The sequence below is a fragment of the Papaver somniferum genome, chromosome 2 (assembly GCF_003573695.1).
Source record: "Papaver somniferum cultivar HN1 chromosome 2, ASM357369v1, whole genome shotgun sequence".
Classification (NCBI taxonomy): Eukaryota; Viridiplantae; Streptophyta; class Magnoliopsida; order Ranunculales; family Papaveraceae; genus Papaver; species Papaver somniferum.
Window position 1 is genome coordinate 46,582,817 of NC_039359.1, and position 16,729 is coordinate 46,599,545.

At 36.0% G+C, this 16,729-nt stretch overlaps 2 protein-coding genes across 2 annotated transcripts; one reads left to right on the plus strand and one right to left on the minus strand.

Annotated features, from left to right (window-relative positions):
• Positions 1-5,980: 5,980 nt before the first annotated feature.
• On the plus strand, positions 5,981-8,033 carry LOC113347548 (histone H3.3). The gene is made up of 5 exons (XM_026591229.1): positions 5,981-6,096; positions 6,510-6,581; positions 6,676-6,752; positions 7,412-7,502; positions 7,615-8,033. Exons 2-5 carry the CDS (start codon positions 6,510-6,512, stop codon positions 7,783-7,785), a joined length of 411 nt encoding a protein of 136 aa, XP_026447014.1. The 5' UTR covers positions 5,981-6,096; the 3' UTR covers positions 7,786-8,033.
• A 1,037-nt stretch (positions 8,034-9,070) lies between these two features.
• LOC113347549 (cytochrome c oxidase subunit 6b-1-like) lies at positions 9,071-12,048 on the minus strand. Its single transcript, XM_026591230.1, has 5 exons — positions 11,896-12,048; positions 10,650-10,988; positions 10,475-10,557; positions 10,253-10,334; positions 9,071-9,409 (listed from the first exon to the last, which is right to left on the minus strand). The coding sequence occupies exons 1-5, from the start codon at positions 11,929-11,931 to the stop codon at positions 9,356-9,358; spliced, it is 594 nt and encodes a 197-aa protein (XP_026447015.1). The 5' UTR covers positions 11,932-12,048; the 3' UTR covers positions 9,071-9,355.
• Between the last annotated feature and the right edge of the window lie 4,681 nt (positions 12,049-16,729).

Consider the following 16,729-nt stretch of genomic DNA (forward strand, 5'->3'; position numbering starts at 1 on the left):
AGAATAGTACAAACATAAATGACCCTTTTACAACTGCTTGCCCCATCTCAAGATAAATACATGATGGGGTGATGCCAAAATCTTGTTAACAAGAGGTTAGGTGAGCAGAATGCTCACAAACCGTTTTTCGCATGACAGTATTTCGGTTTTTTTCCTTCCTTTTTGATGTGATCATAAGGTGGTCTTCCATAATCACCAGAAGCTGTCAATATCATTGCAGTAAAGGTGCAATATTTTTTGACGTGTCCAAATACCCCACACCGTAAGTAAACTTTACTAGTGTCAGAATATCATACGGACTTAACCTTCCTAAAGATCAATCCAAGGTCTTAAAAGTTTCTTCAAAAGCTATATAGAGATCCTCATCTATAGATTCCTCTTTTTCGCATTCCCTAACAAGACTGATCAATAAACTTTTAAGATAGCGTAGCTTATTATTTTTGACAGGATAATCCTCGTTGTTAACCTTGGTGAAGGACCCCTTCTTCTTTTTTTCCGATGATTCTTTACTTACAAAGATTTTGGGAATCTTGAATGAATATGGATCATCCAGTGAGACAAACAATCTCGTGAAAATAAACTCTGAAGAATCTTTAGAAAACTATGGTGTATGTTTATTGAGATTTTACTCATGTCCATATAGTCAGACTGCTTCAAACACAGACTTATTAGGTCATAGCGTGTTTGCCTGCTATGATACCAATTGGAAACGCGGGGGTACCAAAATACAACACCACTTTATTCTTAGGCAATCAATATGGACAAACTCAATACAACTCCGAGAGTTAAACTCAATCAAGGAATAGTATCTTAGAGTTATATTTTTATCTCTTGTGATTAGAAAATTTACAAAATCGAATTCATGAACCTAATCACAAAGGACGGTACCGAAGACCAATGTCCAAGAATCAATTAAGTCGTATCCAACAAACTAGGTCGGATGTCTCTACTATGATTGATCAACGCACAACCTTTAATATTTTAATTATAAAGATAAACAATATAATGCGGAAAAAGAAATAACACAAACACTAGAAGTTTTGTTAACGAGGAAAACGCAAATGCAGAAAAACCCCGGGACCTAGTCCAGATTGAACACCAAATTGTATTAAGCCGCTACAGACACTAGCCTATACCAATTAACTTCAGATTGGAATGTAGTTGAGCCCTAAAAGGTATCCCACCGAATAAGGTACAGTGGCGCTCCTTATGCCTCTTGAATCCCAGCAGTACTATGCGTAATTGATTCCCTTGGATGACGTCACACCAACTAAGAGTTGTTTCAACTCAATTGAAGACTTTAAACCAAATCTTCCCCCCAAGATTAAGCATATATAATTGATTTTATGATTACGATCAAAACGTATGATCAAGGTGATGAAAATCGATAGTAATTTGACAAAAGTCTATCTATCCTCAAAATCCGGACTTATGCAACCTGAAGTGCATCCTAAATTATTATTCACCTCACAAGTATAAAACTTGTGGAATCAACAAAGTCTGAGACGAAGAGAACTTTGATGATCACTATCTATCTTAATAATTGGAGCAATCTCTCAGGATACTCGAGTTATCAAAGAAAGATAACTAGACCTGACTTCAGGAATCCCAATGAAGTATTTGTAGTCGGAAAATCCTAAAAGGGTTTCTGGAGAGGACGACTCTAGATAAAACTAGGACACACCAAAAAGTAGCGTCAGGGTTCAAAAATTTCAGTTGCTTGGAGTTCCTCTTTTATAGACATTCAAAGTATAGGTTGCTTTAGGATTAAGCTAAGATAGCTTTGAAACCAAGCAAACAATATCCACTGTTAGATGAATATTTGAATATGATTCACATAAACAAGATATACACTTTGGTTAGGTGAGACCGTAATCGAATCATGTACAAAGACTATGTTCAACATGGTTAGCCGAAACTAGCCGGTTTCAACTTAAAAACTTAATTTTCATTTTCATGAACACTTAAGACATTAACTCCGATTCACAAACATGTGATCATTTAAGTCTAATGTTTATAGAAAATTAATCAAATGTTAATTATATCGAAAAAAATATTCTAAACATACTTGAAAGTATAATCGACATGACTAGTAGATGTACGAGTACAAATACATAGTAGTTCGTGAGTCGTTCAGTCACTCGCAAACCTGTTTGGAAACTTTAAACCAAAACCGAGTTACGGAGTTCACATAACTTTTTAGGTTTGCATACTAATTTGCAAGCTTTTCACCAAACCTAATTTCTAGAGTTCACAAAAATTTTAAGGTTTGCGTACTGGTTTGGAAACTTAAAGACTGTTGCCGGTTCCAGAGTTCACATAAATTAATTGGTTAGCGTACCAGTTTGGAAGCGCTACCGAGTTCAAGAACACATAACTGTTTAAGTTTGCGTACTGGTTTGGATACTCACCCCCGGTTTCGTAACCACAATTCAAAAATGGTTTGTATACGAGTATGCACACCGATCCGGTTCACGAGTCACACTGATTTTCATATGATATACATAAGAATATATTTACCACTAATCTGTAAGTCGATATGTATATATATACTTCGCACCTGTACGAATACATGTAATACGGGTTCAAACTTATAAGAGTTTTCCCAGTAAAATTGATACCACTGTTTTGTATCTGAATCAATAGTAGTTATATATTTCTCAAAAGCAATTCGAAACATTCCTGAATAACATCAATGACACATATTGCTATTCTAGGCTATTTCTGAATGACAAACTTTTGATTCCAAACAATAAATTATCCTAAACCTAAATTCATCATGTGTGAAAAAATGTTCATTAAGCTTAGCCATTATATTTCGAGTAATTATCAAGATAAACATGACTCGAAATTCTTGTTTATGCGTACTAGTCTAATTAGTTATGCGATATCGTCTCAAATGATAGAAAGTGAATATTACTTGAGATATAGTTAATTCAGTCTTCACTTACCTTTTGTTGATGAAGTTCTCTAAAAGCTTCAGTTGATATTCGCCTACAAACGGTAGAACACAATGATGACTGTTGTAATTCTCTGTTTCTCAATTGCATTTATATCCTAGTCCCAGACTTAACTAATTGTAGACTAGAAATTAAGATATAGTTTTGACAACTAAATTTGACAACAACAGCTTGAGATAGAAACACTTGTGAGTTCGACCGAGCAATGTTCTAAAATCTGCCTACTAGTGTTATAATTGCAAGATTTTTTCTCGACATTGACGTAAATCATCTGTTTGTGATAATGGTGTTGACAATATGCAACATGTTTTTTCCTAATGTATGTTGGATACAGAAGTTTGGCATGACCTTAACACTGGTGTGAGTTAGGTTGTTGCAAACGTTGTGTTTAAAAATTAATTCCCTAGTTTGTTCAGGTTAATAATTTAAAATACGCAAAAAAGTGACATTTTCGAATAGTTTAGTTTCATCTTTTGTTAAATTTGAAAATCTAGATGTTTGTATCCAATAGGTTTGATAAAAAAAAAAATCTTTTGACATTGAGACGGTGATTTTGATTTACTTCTAACTTTGATGCATTGAAGAAAACTTTTTTTTTTCCAAATCATTTAAGGTGTATGAACAACTATGAGCGTTGTTGACGCTAATGAATCTTCAACACCTTTGTTATTTTGACGGCGGCGTTTCAACACCATTCATGATTTTCTTAGGATTTTTTTTTGTATTCAATTTGTGATTTTGGTTTTGTTGACGGGCAAGGTGTGTCTGCTTCTGGAGGCGCCGGGTCTTCTTCGATTATATGAAAGTAGTTGAACAATAAGTAATACTATTTATTTGGAGATTTTGTTTATGAGAGGTTCACAAATAGTGAATTTGCAGTGCTACTGGCAAGTGGGAATGGTGTTGGTGCAATTTTGTTAAAGCGAAGCTGACAACTGAGTTAGAGCAACACCAGTTTGTACGCTTTTTCTCTCTTTGACTTATGTTTTTCTTTTCTTTTTAAGTTAGTGTAGTTTTTCTTCATTTCTTTCTTTTTTATTTGTGTAATTGTTATTTACTTCCATTTTTTTTTTTTGCATGAATAAATGTTCCCTTCCAATAATAGTAAAAAAAGAATATAAAGGCTTGGATAAGTCAAGTTGTGCATATAATTAAACATGATGTTGCTGATTGGTACAGACTTCGTATCCAAGAGCTTAACAATGTTATTACAGAAAGCAACACTCAAACTAATAGTTGGATCACGAGTCTTTTTTTTCCACTTATCAAATTAAGATTTGATGTTGTTTTTAGAAAAGAAACCAAGGATACAATGTAAGGTTGTAACTAAATTTACGTAATTCTACTTGAAATTGTGATGGATTTAGATGTTGTCATACTAAGGAATTATATCCCAAGCAAGCAGAAAAAAAGCTTCGTTAGAGGCTATCATGTGGGCAAAAGAAAATGAGTGAAGAATTTTCATTTGGGATGTGATTATTGTAATATTATTTTAGCTTTAAATGGAAATTTAGATCCAATATGATTGACCACAAGAAACATTTGTCTCGGAATTCTTTCTAGTTTTGATTTCTGCTTATGCACTTTCTAGTTATGGTCGTGTGCGTTTGTTGCTAAGGCATGGTCGTGCATATCAGAGATTTTTGATCTTGTACCGCATCCTCATTTACCTACTGCATACAAACAGGCAAAAGGTATGAGTTGCATGTTTAAAGATTTATGGTTGCTTGCCTTTCTTGTGACGAGGTCTGAATTTATGGATGACTAAAAATAGTTTCATTTATGATAACAAATCAGTAAGTTGGATTTTTTTCAAAATAAAGTCTTTAATCAAGCACATGAGTATTGTCGGCGCTTGAAGAGTTTCATGTATATATCTATGGAGGATTTACGTGTGTTAAGTGAAGATTAATGGTCCAGTTGAGTGTTTATGGACGCTACCGAAGAGAAATGAACTTCTTCTTTGTTATGATGGTGCGGTGAGAGGAAATCGAGGCGTTGCCAGGGCTGGTGTTATTGCTCGTGATAGTGATGCTAGGGTGTTGGGGGCTATGTGCATTGGTTTATGTGTCATCACAAACTATTTGGACGAATTATTTGGAGTTATTGTTGGGCTTGAATGGGCATTGAAATGGGATATTTATAGCGATAAGCATCGGATCAAAAATGGGATATTTATAGGGATAAGCATCGGATCAGATTCTAGGAGTGTGGTACATGCTTTCTCTATGGATTTGAACTCTATTCCTTGGCTTGCTTGTAGACGTTGGGTTGTAATTGTGATAGATATGAAAACATCACCTTTGAACACTCGTTTCGCGAAGCTAACTTTGCTGCTAACGCCATGGGCAAGCAGCAAAGTTATGAAGATAGACTCCATTTTATTAATTCGGTTGAATACCCAAATGTATGTTATTTTTATTTTATTTAGTTTGTAAGTTTTTGGGTTACTTGACATGTTTTTTTATAAATTAAATTAAATTAAATTATAAATTTTGTTATTTTTTAATACATTTTTTTTATAGCTTGGTACAGTGGTTTCTAGACTACTACTAAATCTCATTCATTTAGGAACTTTAGCAATTAAAAGGACTCGAGATCTTATCTCCGTAGTGGGAGGGAGCATGAGAACCATTAGACCACTTAATGATTCTTATTTTAATACATTTTGGACTTACCAAAAAAAAAATATATACAGTTGCGCTTATAAATTAATGCGAGAGTCGAATTTCTAACCTATAACTCCAGAGTTCGACACCGACGAAGTACCCACTGTGTTCCCCGTTGGTCTGTAGGCCGACTCTTTAGAGTCGCTTGTCTCTCTAGAAAACTCCTAAAACGTTTTAAACTGTTTACAATTCTCAGCCAATGTAAAGCTATTTTAGAGGTAATCACGATCCGTATCACTTACCAATATTCAATCTGAACCGTCACTTAACTCCAAAAAAACACATTTTTAACAAATCACACCCATTAGATGCATCTACTTGTACACGTAGGCACACTTCTCCAATAATAATTCGTCTATAAATACGAAACTAGGAGACGTTCTTCAAAACCTTTATTATCTGTTTTTGTTTTCTTCGTCTGAGAGAGAAGAATCCCTAGAAAAAAGAAGTTCTAAGAAGAAGAAGTGGTAAGAAATTAAAACCCTAATTTCTTATTTTCTAGTTTGTCTTTCCATTTTAGGGTTTCATTAGACTCTGGATTCGTATGTTCTTGGCTTTGGATTGAGTTTTTCTTTCTGTGTTGGCGTGATTTAAGAGTTAGGGTTTTGTTTATTAGCGATCATTTGATCTGGAAAATAAATATTGCTTACGGTGATTCGGTGGATGAAAAATGATGCATCATTTGTGATTTTTTTTGTATGATTTCTGCTCTTTGTGGGTATGTAATTTTTGATTTGGTCAAAATATTAGGGTTTATTGATTTTCTTGGTTCAGTTTTTGCCGTTTCCTTGAATTTTTGGCGAATGAAACTAGGTATCAGGAAACTTAGACTACTGATTAGGGTATCAAAGATTTGATATTTGTGACGTTGTTGCTGCAGATGGCTCGTACTAAGCAAACTGCTCGTAAGTCTACTGGAGGAAAGGCACCAAGGAAGCAACTTGCAACTAAGGTAGGTTGGTTCAATTAATAAATAGTATGTTGGTCTATGCTTTTGTAATGCTTTGAGATTGTTAAAATCTGAATTCAAATCTTCTTTATTGTAGGCTGCACGCAAGTCTGCACCAACTACCGGAGGAGTGAAGAAGCCTCACAGATACCGTCCTGGTACTGTTGCTCTTCGGTATGTGCCTATCTGTCTCTGACTCATATTTTTTAAAGTTGCCTCTTGAGCTTTCTTTGTCTGATATGTATGTTTCTAGAATTATATGGTTATATAAGTGAATGTGGGAAACCCAGTTGCCCTAACAATCATATCAGCCCTGATATATATGTATTCCTTTTTGAGTTTACTTGTTTTTCCCCAACTTGAATTGTGAAGTTCTTTAGCTGGTGATTAACTGTGTTGGATGGCAATTTAAATGATCCTTGCGAAAGTATCAAAATTAAAATCATTATCATGATGCTGGTAATGTTGTGAAAATGTCTGTTATTCTGTATACTCATATTTGATGGGTTCTTATTTCCAGCAATATATGCATGTGATAATGTATGTTGATGATCATGTCTCAGAGTTCCCATTAGAGAAATGAACTTATTTGCGTTTAGCGTTGATTGTTGTTTTCTAATTCATACCAAGTATCTTAAAGTTTCAATCTGCATCACAAACATAAAGGACTGTATAGTATTATTATTTGCTGGTTGTGCATGGGATGTTAGGTTGTATGCCGCTGCATATATATATACTGTTTTTGTAGTGCTATTATGGAGTTAAATTACAAATCTTGCTGTGGTTTATAATTCCTGTTTGCCAACCTGCTAACATGGTTTGAGTTGACGCAGTGAAATCCGTAAGTATCAGAAGAGTACCGAACTGTTGATCAGGAAGCTTCCATTCCAGAGGCTTGTTCGTGAAATTGCCCAAGATTTCAAGGTATAAGATTGATTTGGGTTGGGGTCTGTAAACTTTTTTTTTTTTTTTTTGTGTGTGTGTTGGCTGTCCCTTGTTTTTTCCTCCCAGTTTGAAAACTTATTTTCCCGTGCAGACCGATTTGCGTTTCCAGAGCCATGCAGTGTTGGCATTGCAGGAAGCAGCTGAGGCATACTTGGTGGGACTGTTTGAAGACACTAACCTTTGTGCCATCCACGCTAAGCGTGTCACCATCATGCCCAAGGACATCCAGCTTGCTAGGAGGATTCGTGGTGAGAGAGCTTAGATGGTTGCTGGAAATCAAGTAGACAATTAGAATATGTAATATGATAGTAGTATCAAGCTTGCAGTAACTCTGAGGAGAAACATTACTCTTTAAGCTCTAGTTAAGTCGTGCAAGTTGATTAATTTGGTGTTTTTCGTTTGAAAGATGTTTAGGTCATGTTACCAATCTCTTTTAAAACTGCTATGGCATGTCATTTGAACCTGAACCCCTTATTCTGATATAATGTGAATTTTCAGTATTTTGTTAAATTTGTTGCTGGAATTTCGTATTCGTCTGCTATGCAACAGCATTTGCTTTGGCTATGCTTTGTATGTCATAGATTTGGTAAGCATCACTAGTTGAATATACTGTTGAGTCTCAGGGCTCCTGTATTTTTTTGTTTGTACCAGTAAAGTAGACTGATTAAGCCTGTTGATCTGTCACTTTGTCCAAGCTTCTTCTATATGAAAATGTACCTCATCCTTAATGGGGAAGGATCCCTTCACACTTTTATTATCACACTATCTCACACGATGGGCATCATTTTTGCAAATTAAAACCAAACCGTAACGTATTTGAACTTAATATTTCACCGGTCGTAATTTCGACGGTCAGAAATCCACAGATCTTCAACGGCTCATTTCAAAGTGGTAGATGATAATGTTATACGTCTCGGAATGCGCTCATTTGAATGCGCTCATTTTTGGTAGGCATATATAAAACTTGGTAAGAGAAACATATCCTCAAAATATTAGCTTCAAATCCATTGCAGTTTGGTTTTAATTTACAAAAGTGGCGCCCAACATGTGAGATAATGTGATAATAAGTTTGGTTTTAATTTACAAAAATGGCGCCCAACATGTGAGATAATGTGATAATAAAAGTGTGAGTGGATCCCTCCATATATTCTTATTGTTACGATTCATGCTAAGGAGCCCTCAGGTGCATTGACGGCAAAAACATAGAACGCATCCCTCAGGTGCATTGACGGCCAAAACATAGAATTAAGCGCAGCTCATGGGTATTTCTGATTTGGTTCTTTGCTTCACCGCATTCACATAGAACACACAGGTATTTCTGATTTGGTTCCCTGAGTGAATCGATTTAGTTGGGATCAAGGATTTCTTATGTAGGATCGAGAAAGTGATAGATAAAATTGATGGCTGCCCAAGGGCTGCTGGTGGAATTTTGCATTCTCAAGTAAAATTGATGACTGCATAAGGCTTTTTTTCTTTTTTTTTTCTATTTTCTTTTGAGTCTGTTCTTATTCGAACTGCCTTACATTTATCCGATAAGAGACTCTTGGTAGAAATATAAAAATAGACTGTTTTAAATATAAAATAGAGGTTCGACAACAAAGCTTAGGTTTTATTAAAAGAGTTAATCTTATGTATGAGCTCTGCTTATGCCAAAAAAAATTTCCCTTACATTTAGGGCAGCAAAATCAGTGCACAGTCAACATTCAAAAAAAATATTATTCGTAGAACTCATATTTAAGACAGTTGTTGCCTTCCGTCTTCTTCTCATGTTTCTAGACAAGAATTCTATCACGGCCCAAACGACACTGTACTTTGTATAACTGAATACCTCTCTACAAAGGACCAGGGAAAGTTCCATTCTCTCTCTGCTCATTCCATCTATCTACCTGCAAATCCAACATCCAGTGTAGTATACAATTGTATCAAGCCGTGGAATTGTTAGTGAGAACAAACCAAAATTACAACAAATCCATGAAAACTGCAACAAATCAATAAACAAAACATGAAAACCTTCTACTGCTAATAGAACAGGATAGATAGCAACAAGTGCATACAAAGTTAGTGGTGGTTCTTGGTGGGAAATATTGTCTGAAATGGTGTAGATATTGAACATCACTACAGATGGGCTGGGAGGAGAATCTGAAGACTAACACTAGTGAGGAAAAACTCACAGCACAATGTTTTACTGGGACAAGTTGCTCGAAGAGTTGCAGCATCATAGCTAGCCTTTTCTCGAGTTATATTAGTCTCAAGGAGGAGCTTGATAAAGGATTTGGATGTTTCACAGGCCCGAGCAGATGACAAGCCATGTCTTCAAACTGTGGTAAGTGTTGAAAGTGAACTTTGTTTCGATCAGAAAAATATCTACAGTCTACGACTATGAATCTATGATCTCACTTGTTTCCTACGTTTACTAAAGTTGGTCAGAAGGATCTTAGTGGCTTACTAAGAGAAGCCATGAGTTTTAGAAGTTTGTAAGAATTTCAGAATCTACTGTAAAGTTTTTCGCATTTAGTAACAGTTCAGAAAAATCCAGTAGTACATACTAGTGTACGAATAAATCTAAGACGTTGAAGTTTGTCAGTGAGCTTATGCAATATCTGTACAGCCAGGTGGAGGATACAGATTGTTAACAATTACAAATGAACTTGACCTCTAAATTTCAGTGTCTATCCAAAAACAGAACACGGAGAAAAAAAGGGAGTGTATAAAATCTTAGCAGTACATACCCATTCTCCAGGGCAAAGTGCACGGTAATACTTAGCAAACTTGTCGCACTCTGGAGCATCATCTCCTTTCGCAGCAACACACCTAAATAGGAAGCACATAACCAGTCAGATACCCAGGAAACAATACAGGATGCTGCCTGTCATGCTTTCATTCAATGTTAAATCATAGAACGTGAAATGCAAATTAAGTCCAGTATCATCTATGAAAATAGTTCGACTAACCTATGGTACTCGACATAGCGGGTAAAGCAATGTCTTGATTGATTTGTGGTTGGGAAACGGAAATCCACTGGTGCTGTTTCAAGCTGGTTTTCAGGAAACAAACAGATATTAAACCACTAGCACATAGAAGCATACCAAGAAAAACAAAATATTTTGGTCCACTTAATTATCACACCTTTATTTCTGGTTTTTCTTCCTCGGCCTCTTCAGGAGCTTCAACACTTTCTTCAGCAGCAACTGTTTCATCAGAATTCTCAGAAACAGCTTCCTCAGTCACTGGATTGTCTGAACTCTCGGACACGACTTCTTCAGAAGCAGTATTTGTTGTATTATCAGGCGCAGCATCCTCAGATACAGCAGTTGATGGTGTCTCAATAGCTACCTCATCAGCATTGTCTGCTGGGGTCACAACAATCTTCTCCTCAGCAGCGGCATTAGTTGGATTCACAACCACAGTTGCTTCGGCAGCGATCTTACCAGGATTTGACGATTCCTCTTTCTCTAGTGCATATTGCTACCATGAACAAAATATACTTATAAGTTTAAATTATGAGGATATTCATTCCACCCTGTCAGAGATAAGTGAAGCCTCTATAACGCAAGAAATATGCTCCTTATTTTCATACTCTTCAAAAAGTTAGGCGACCTAAATCAATTGGCATTTTTTATTTCTTTGGGCAGCCATAATTAAGCTGATCAATGTACCAGGACTAGCGATTCTTGAAACCTTTTTTATGGTAAAACCAACAAATATAAACAGTTTACGAACGTTGATTCTAGTGATATCACAGCTGACTAATCATAAGCAATTCTCCATTGGAGTAAGACATTTGAGAAGAAAACTTTGCAAAGGCTGCAAGGGGCAAGGGAAATCGTACAAATGCTCGCAATAGGATAAAAAATGAACTTCAAAAATTAACAGACAAAAAAACATCAATATCTAACTGTGTAAATATGTCTGGACCAGAAATTTCATTTATTCTTATGCCAACAGTCCAATTCGACTTAATACATATAGTTGAGATATAGTGACTTTCTAACATCAAAACCAAAATTACTAATCTATTCAAGATCCTAGCAATCAAAATAACTGTATGCATCCCTCCTAAACGAAAACCTGATACTAATTCATAATTTGTGAGGACTGTTTTTAGGTCAAAACCAGTCCATATACATCCAAAATTCCACCTAACGAAAACAAAGTCGAGCTTGAGTACTCTGTAGATCCAATTATCGAACTACATTTAAGACATCAATTTTCGGAAAAACCCATAAACAGATTCAATGAGTACATAAACAGATCAATCTAATTCAGACTGTAACCAATTATAAACACGAAATTAGGCTTAATTTTTAGATCTAAATCATGGTAATCTAGATATAAAAGGGTGGGAGAGTATTATGAGATTGAGATAATATACCTGTGCTAGGGTTAGGGTTTTTTCGACTTCCGCCATTGCTATTGCTATAGTTGTTGTACTACGACTGCTTCTGCTTTCGTCTCTCGATATGTAGAGAGAGAAACGGCAAAAGAAAAGGAAAGATAGAAAAAAGAAGAGTGACGGCTAAATAGTAATTAGCTACGTGGCATCATCTCGCACGAAATTCATTCGATAATGGTATTATGAGCATTCCAAGGAAAATCTTTGCAAGTCTTGTTGATCGTTTCCGCCAGTATTTTACAGTCCATTGCTATCGAGACACTAGATAATATATTTTCACTTAACCATGAGGAGGCTTTTAACAAGACTTTTGATTCTGCATGAAAAGCTGAGGAGGCCCACTCCGATATCGCTGCAATGTGCACGAAAGATTCGTTGTCCACTGAGTAAAGTAGAAAGACGTATCCTATCATTGAATATTCTTTTTTAAAAGCCGCATCAATAAAGATATCCGGTCCGTCTTTAAGTCGGACCATTTTTCCTTGGGGATATTTCTTTTTTTGTTCTTCATTTTTTGTTGGATCTTTCCTTGAGAATTTTGGTGCAGGAATTTATTGATTTGCTCTATCAGGTGATTCGGATTCAGAATGATTTTTTCGAAAACCACGGAACATATGTACTTCCAAATAAACCAAGATATAGTTGCGATTTTATCAGACCATTGTAAGAATTCTTGATCTGTGATCCACTAATTTATCCAATTAACTATGGAGTCCGAACCAATTCTCGTATTCACTGTTTCTAGAGAAAGAACAAACCAAACGGCTCTCGCAAATGGACAAAACTGAAATAGATGTTGTTTTGATTCTTGTTCCTGTGAATCACACATTGGGAACTCAGTGTTTATGTTCGTATTATGATCTTTTGTATATGGGGCAAAACTAGTTGCTGGTTTTTACGAAATTGAGGAGACGACCGTGCGGAGGAAACTCCTTGAACCGAGCAAACTATCAAACCTCACACAGATGCACTGCAAGAAGGGAGTGCTTTGAATTCAAGAGATCAATCTGTAGTACTCCAACCTAAACCAAGACAACGGCAGTTCCAGAGTAAATTCAGTTATAAGAGAGGATGGGTCGATCTGTAGGAGGGAAGCTGAGAAATATGTGAGATCAATGGTGATCGAAGATTGTAGGTGTGTTGTGTATTATGAAAATAAGATAAGTTATGAATGATTGAATTTTCTCTGTTGAGAGTAATTGCTCAGATGTTGAGTTTTTAGTCTCGTGTTGTCTGTTTGACGTAAGATTGTCTTATTTTCAATCATGATTCAGGGACTTATTTATATTACTAGAATTGTAAACACCTTGATCCCATGAAGTGTGACAGTTGTTGGAGTCAAAGAGTGCGGAAGTGAAAATCGTGTTAAAACCAGTTGCTCATCGTGCAGAGACTTGGTTGATTTTCCATCCACTACTTTGATAACTCCTTCAACTGATTGCACGACTTGCTCACATTCTCGTCGTGTGTATGAACACACGTGCCGTAGACCGCCATACCAAAACCCTAGTTAATATCCCCCATGTGACACGATTGATGTCTCGTGATTGTGGAGTCTGCAAGGCAGACGTGTATTTAGTTAGTCAGTTGCTGACTTCATGGGACGATGAGTCCTTGCACTGTTGATTCGAACATGATTTGAAAATGTTCTGAGACTCATGAATTGAACATGTTTGTTGCGACAGAGGTATAATGTATGAATAAACATGGTTAACATGAGCAAATATTGCTCATTCGATGATTTGTTGAATATTGATGGTTGAACCAATATTTCTTGGTTTGAACAAATGTTGCTCGTTTGATGAATTATTGGTAGTATGACCAAATAAAATATTGATTTAAATACTGGGCAACTGAACCAAGTATAATTAATAAAATGTTGACCACGAGATCGTCGTAAAATTATTAGCGTCTGAATCTGGAAGTATGAACCTTGGACTTAAAACCCTAATTAGATCGATTGATGGTTTATCAAAAATTAACCATGAAGGAGGGAATGACTACTTGGGATCATGGATCGACCATGTAGCGCCCAGATGCTCAAGTGAGAAAACTTTCCCTAGGCGGTCATAGGATCGACTGACGATCATTTTATGAAGTTCCAAATTGTTTGGAAGAGTTTGAACCTAATATGAACAAATTAGGTCAAATAATGAAAATATATGGGACCGGCCTCTTGCAAGCCAAAGAGCCAACCTTGATCGGTCAAGGTAGTATGCTTGTGTCACCAAAGTGTCCGCGTCTCAGTCCTGAGAATTTTCATATTTTCTGATGTGTGTTTGAGCAATCATTTGGGAAAATATGAAGAAATCAGGGATTTTTGCTGAAACTGAGGAAACTTTATGAAATGAAGGAAAGATAATAATAAAATGAAGGAATCATGAAGTGTGGGATAGGCTATGACCAAGGCATGGCCGGCCGGCCAATGAGCCCGGTCCCATAGCATTTTTCCTAGTTTTATTATATTTTTCATGATTTTATGAAAATACCATGAAATCAAGGAGTTTGTTGAAATAAAGGAATTTTCCTTGAAGTGAAGGAGTTTCCATGAGATGAAGGAAACAAATAATATTAATAATAACAACATAAGGGCGTGTGGGACCGGCTTGGACATGGTCGGCCGGCTAGGGCCCGGTCCCGCAATTTTCCCCTAATTTTATGTATTATTTCCATGATTTGAAGGAATTTTCATAATTTGAAGGAAATATCATGAAATCAAGGAATTTCATGGAGTCAAGGAAACATAAAAAATAATAATAATAAAATAAGGGCGTGTGGGACCGACTAGGACATGACCGTCTGGCTGGGCCCCGGTCCCACGAGTTTCCCTAATTTTATATTATTTTTCATGATTTGAAGGAAATATCATGAGATTAAGAAGTTTTCATGAGATTAGGGAAATAATAATAAAATATTGAGGAATCATGAGGTGTGGGACCGGCCATGACTAGGGCATAGCCGGCCGGCTAGTAGACACGGTCCCACGACACCTTTCCCAATCTTATATTATTTCCTTGATGCGAAGAAACACCATGAAACTGAGGAGTTTCCTTAAAACGAAGGATATTTGTTCAAATAAAGGGATTCATGAGATCAAGGAAAAAATAATAAAAATATGATAAGATATACAATTGGGCATGGGACTGGCCACGGCACAACCGGCCAGCTGGTGGGCCCAGTCCCCAGCGCCTTGATTTGTATTTTATTATTTATTATTTTGTTCCTATTTTGCATAGGTTCATCGTTCCTTCGTATTTTGGAATGCTCGTTCACTCGTTAGTGCATTATTGCTGAATACACTTGCACCATTTAGTCAGGGCTTACTCGATAGTTGCTCAAATGCCCATGTGTTGAATATTTATTACTAACTCATGGAATTCTGCCGGGAAGAACCATAAATTGAAGTAACAAAATATTACGGAAAACATAGAATATTTTCCAGGGATTCAGTTCATGAATCTAATGATTTAGGAATAATTAATTGATGGCTCTATACTAGTACGATCGTCTAGGAGCATTAATTATTCATGAATTGAGTGATATGAGCCTACTGAAGCGTCATATTTCTTTTATATAGTCAGGGAAAACGTTGTTACATCCTGAAGACGTTAGTGCTCTATACTAGCAGGCAAGTTGTCTAGGATCCGTCTAATCTTTTCAATTCTATATAAAAGTAATTACTGAAATTGCTCAGTATTCATGAGATATGCCGTTGCCTCAGCTGAGAGACTACATATCTGCATATACTCTAAGAGACAATATTCCCAGTCAGAGATTCTTGTGGCATCATCTTTAATGCTTTGATGAGAGACATGAGCCTCAACACTCATCTGATTGCTGGATTAGAAATACGTACAATTATGGTTTTATGATTTTAGCCCTTGTCGAAAATCCACTATCTACAACTTCGAGTCTTAAATTCGCTGGGATGGCTTTTTGAGCTAATTTCCAGACAAATAATTTGATTCTCAGAATTACTTGTATCTTCCATATTTTCTTCCATGGAAAGGTATTTAAGCTATTGTCTACTTGGTATTGATTTATGATAAAGTTATATACATTTTTTGTCGAGAAAATTCTTGAGGGGCGATGCTGCCATCTTATTTTGTCTTGTTCTTGTCTTTTCGGAGAAATGGCTAAAATCTTAGCTTTTATATCTGGTTCAAAGTAGGTATTGAGCTTGTCTTGATCTCAGGTATCTTTAGAAGTCATCAACTCATTTACCCTCTGCGAAACAATATCTTGAATATTAATGGGTTTTTGAATAATATTTGTATTAGGCACTCATTTGTCTTTCCAAATTTTTGTAGAAGCTTTATTTTTTACTTGCCAGAAAAAATTACCTTTGATGAGATCCAGCCCCTTTTTTATGCTAGTACAAATCCATGATAATTTAGAATACCTGGAGAATTCCAGAGAATGAGATTTGAGGAAATATTGAGCTTTGAGAGGTTGAGCCCAAAGTTGATTTTGGTCTGTAACGAAGAGAGGTTGGAACCTAGTCAATTTGCATTTAGTAGCACAATAAAAAATCATTTATTCAACTTTTTTTTGTTAATATATGATTTTTCCCTAATTAATTAGTAAACAATGGTGTTAGAACTTAGAAGTGAAATTTATTAGTGTTCATTAATCATCAACTATTTTTTTAAGAACATCAAACTAGAACCGGTGGATGTTCATGTCATCGAGGCCGATTCTGCTTAATGGTCCTCATTCACGAAGAACATTAAGAATCACTATACATTTATTTATCTATAGGCTGAATGCAAGAATCGGCGGATGTGGATTGCGTGTACAATCCGATCTATTG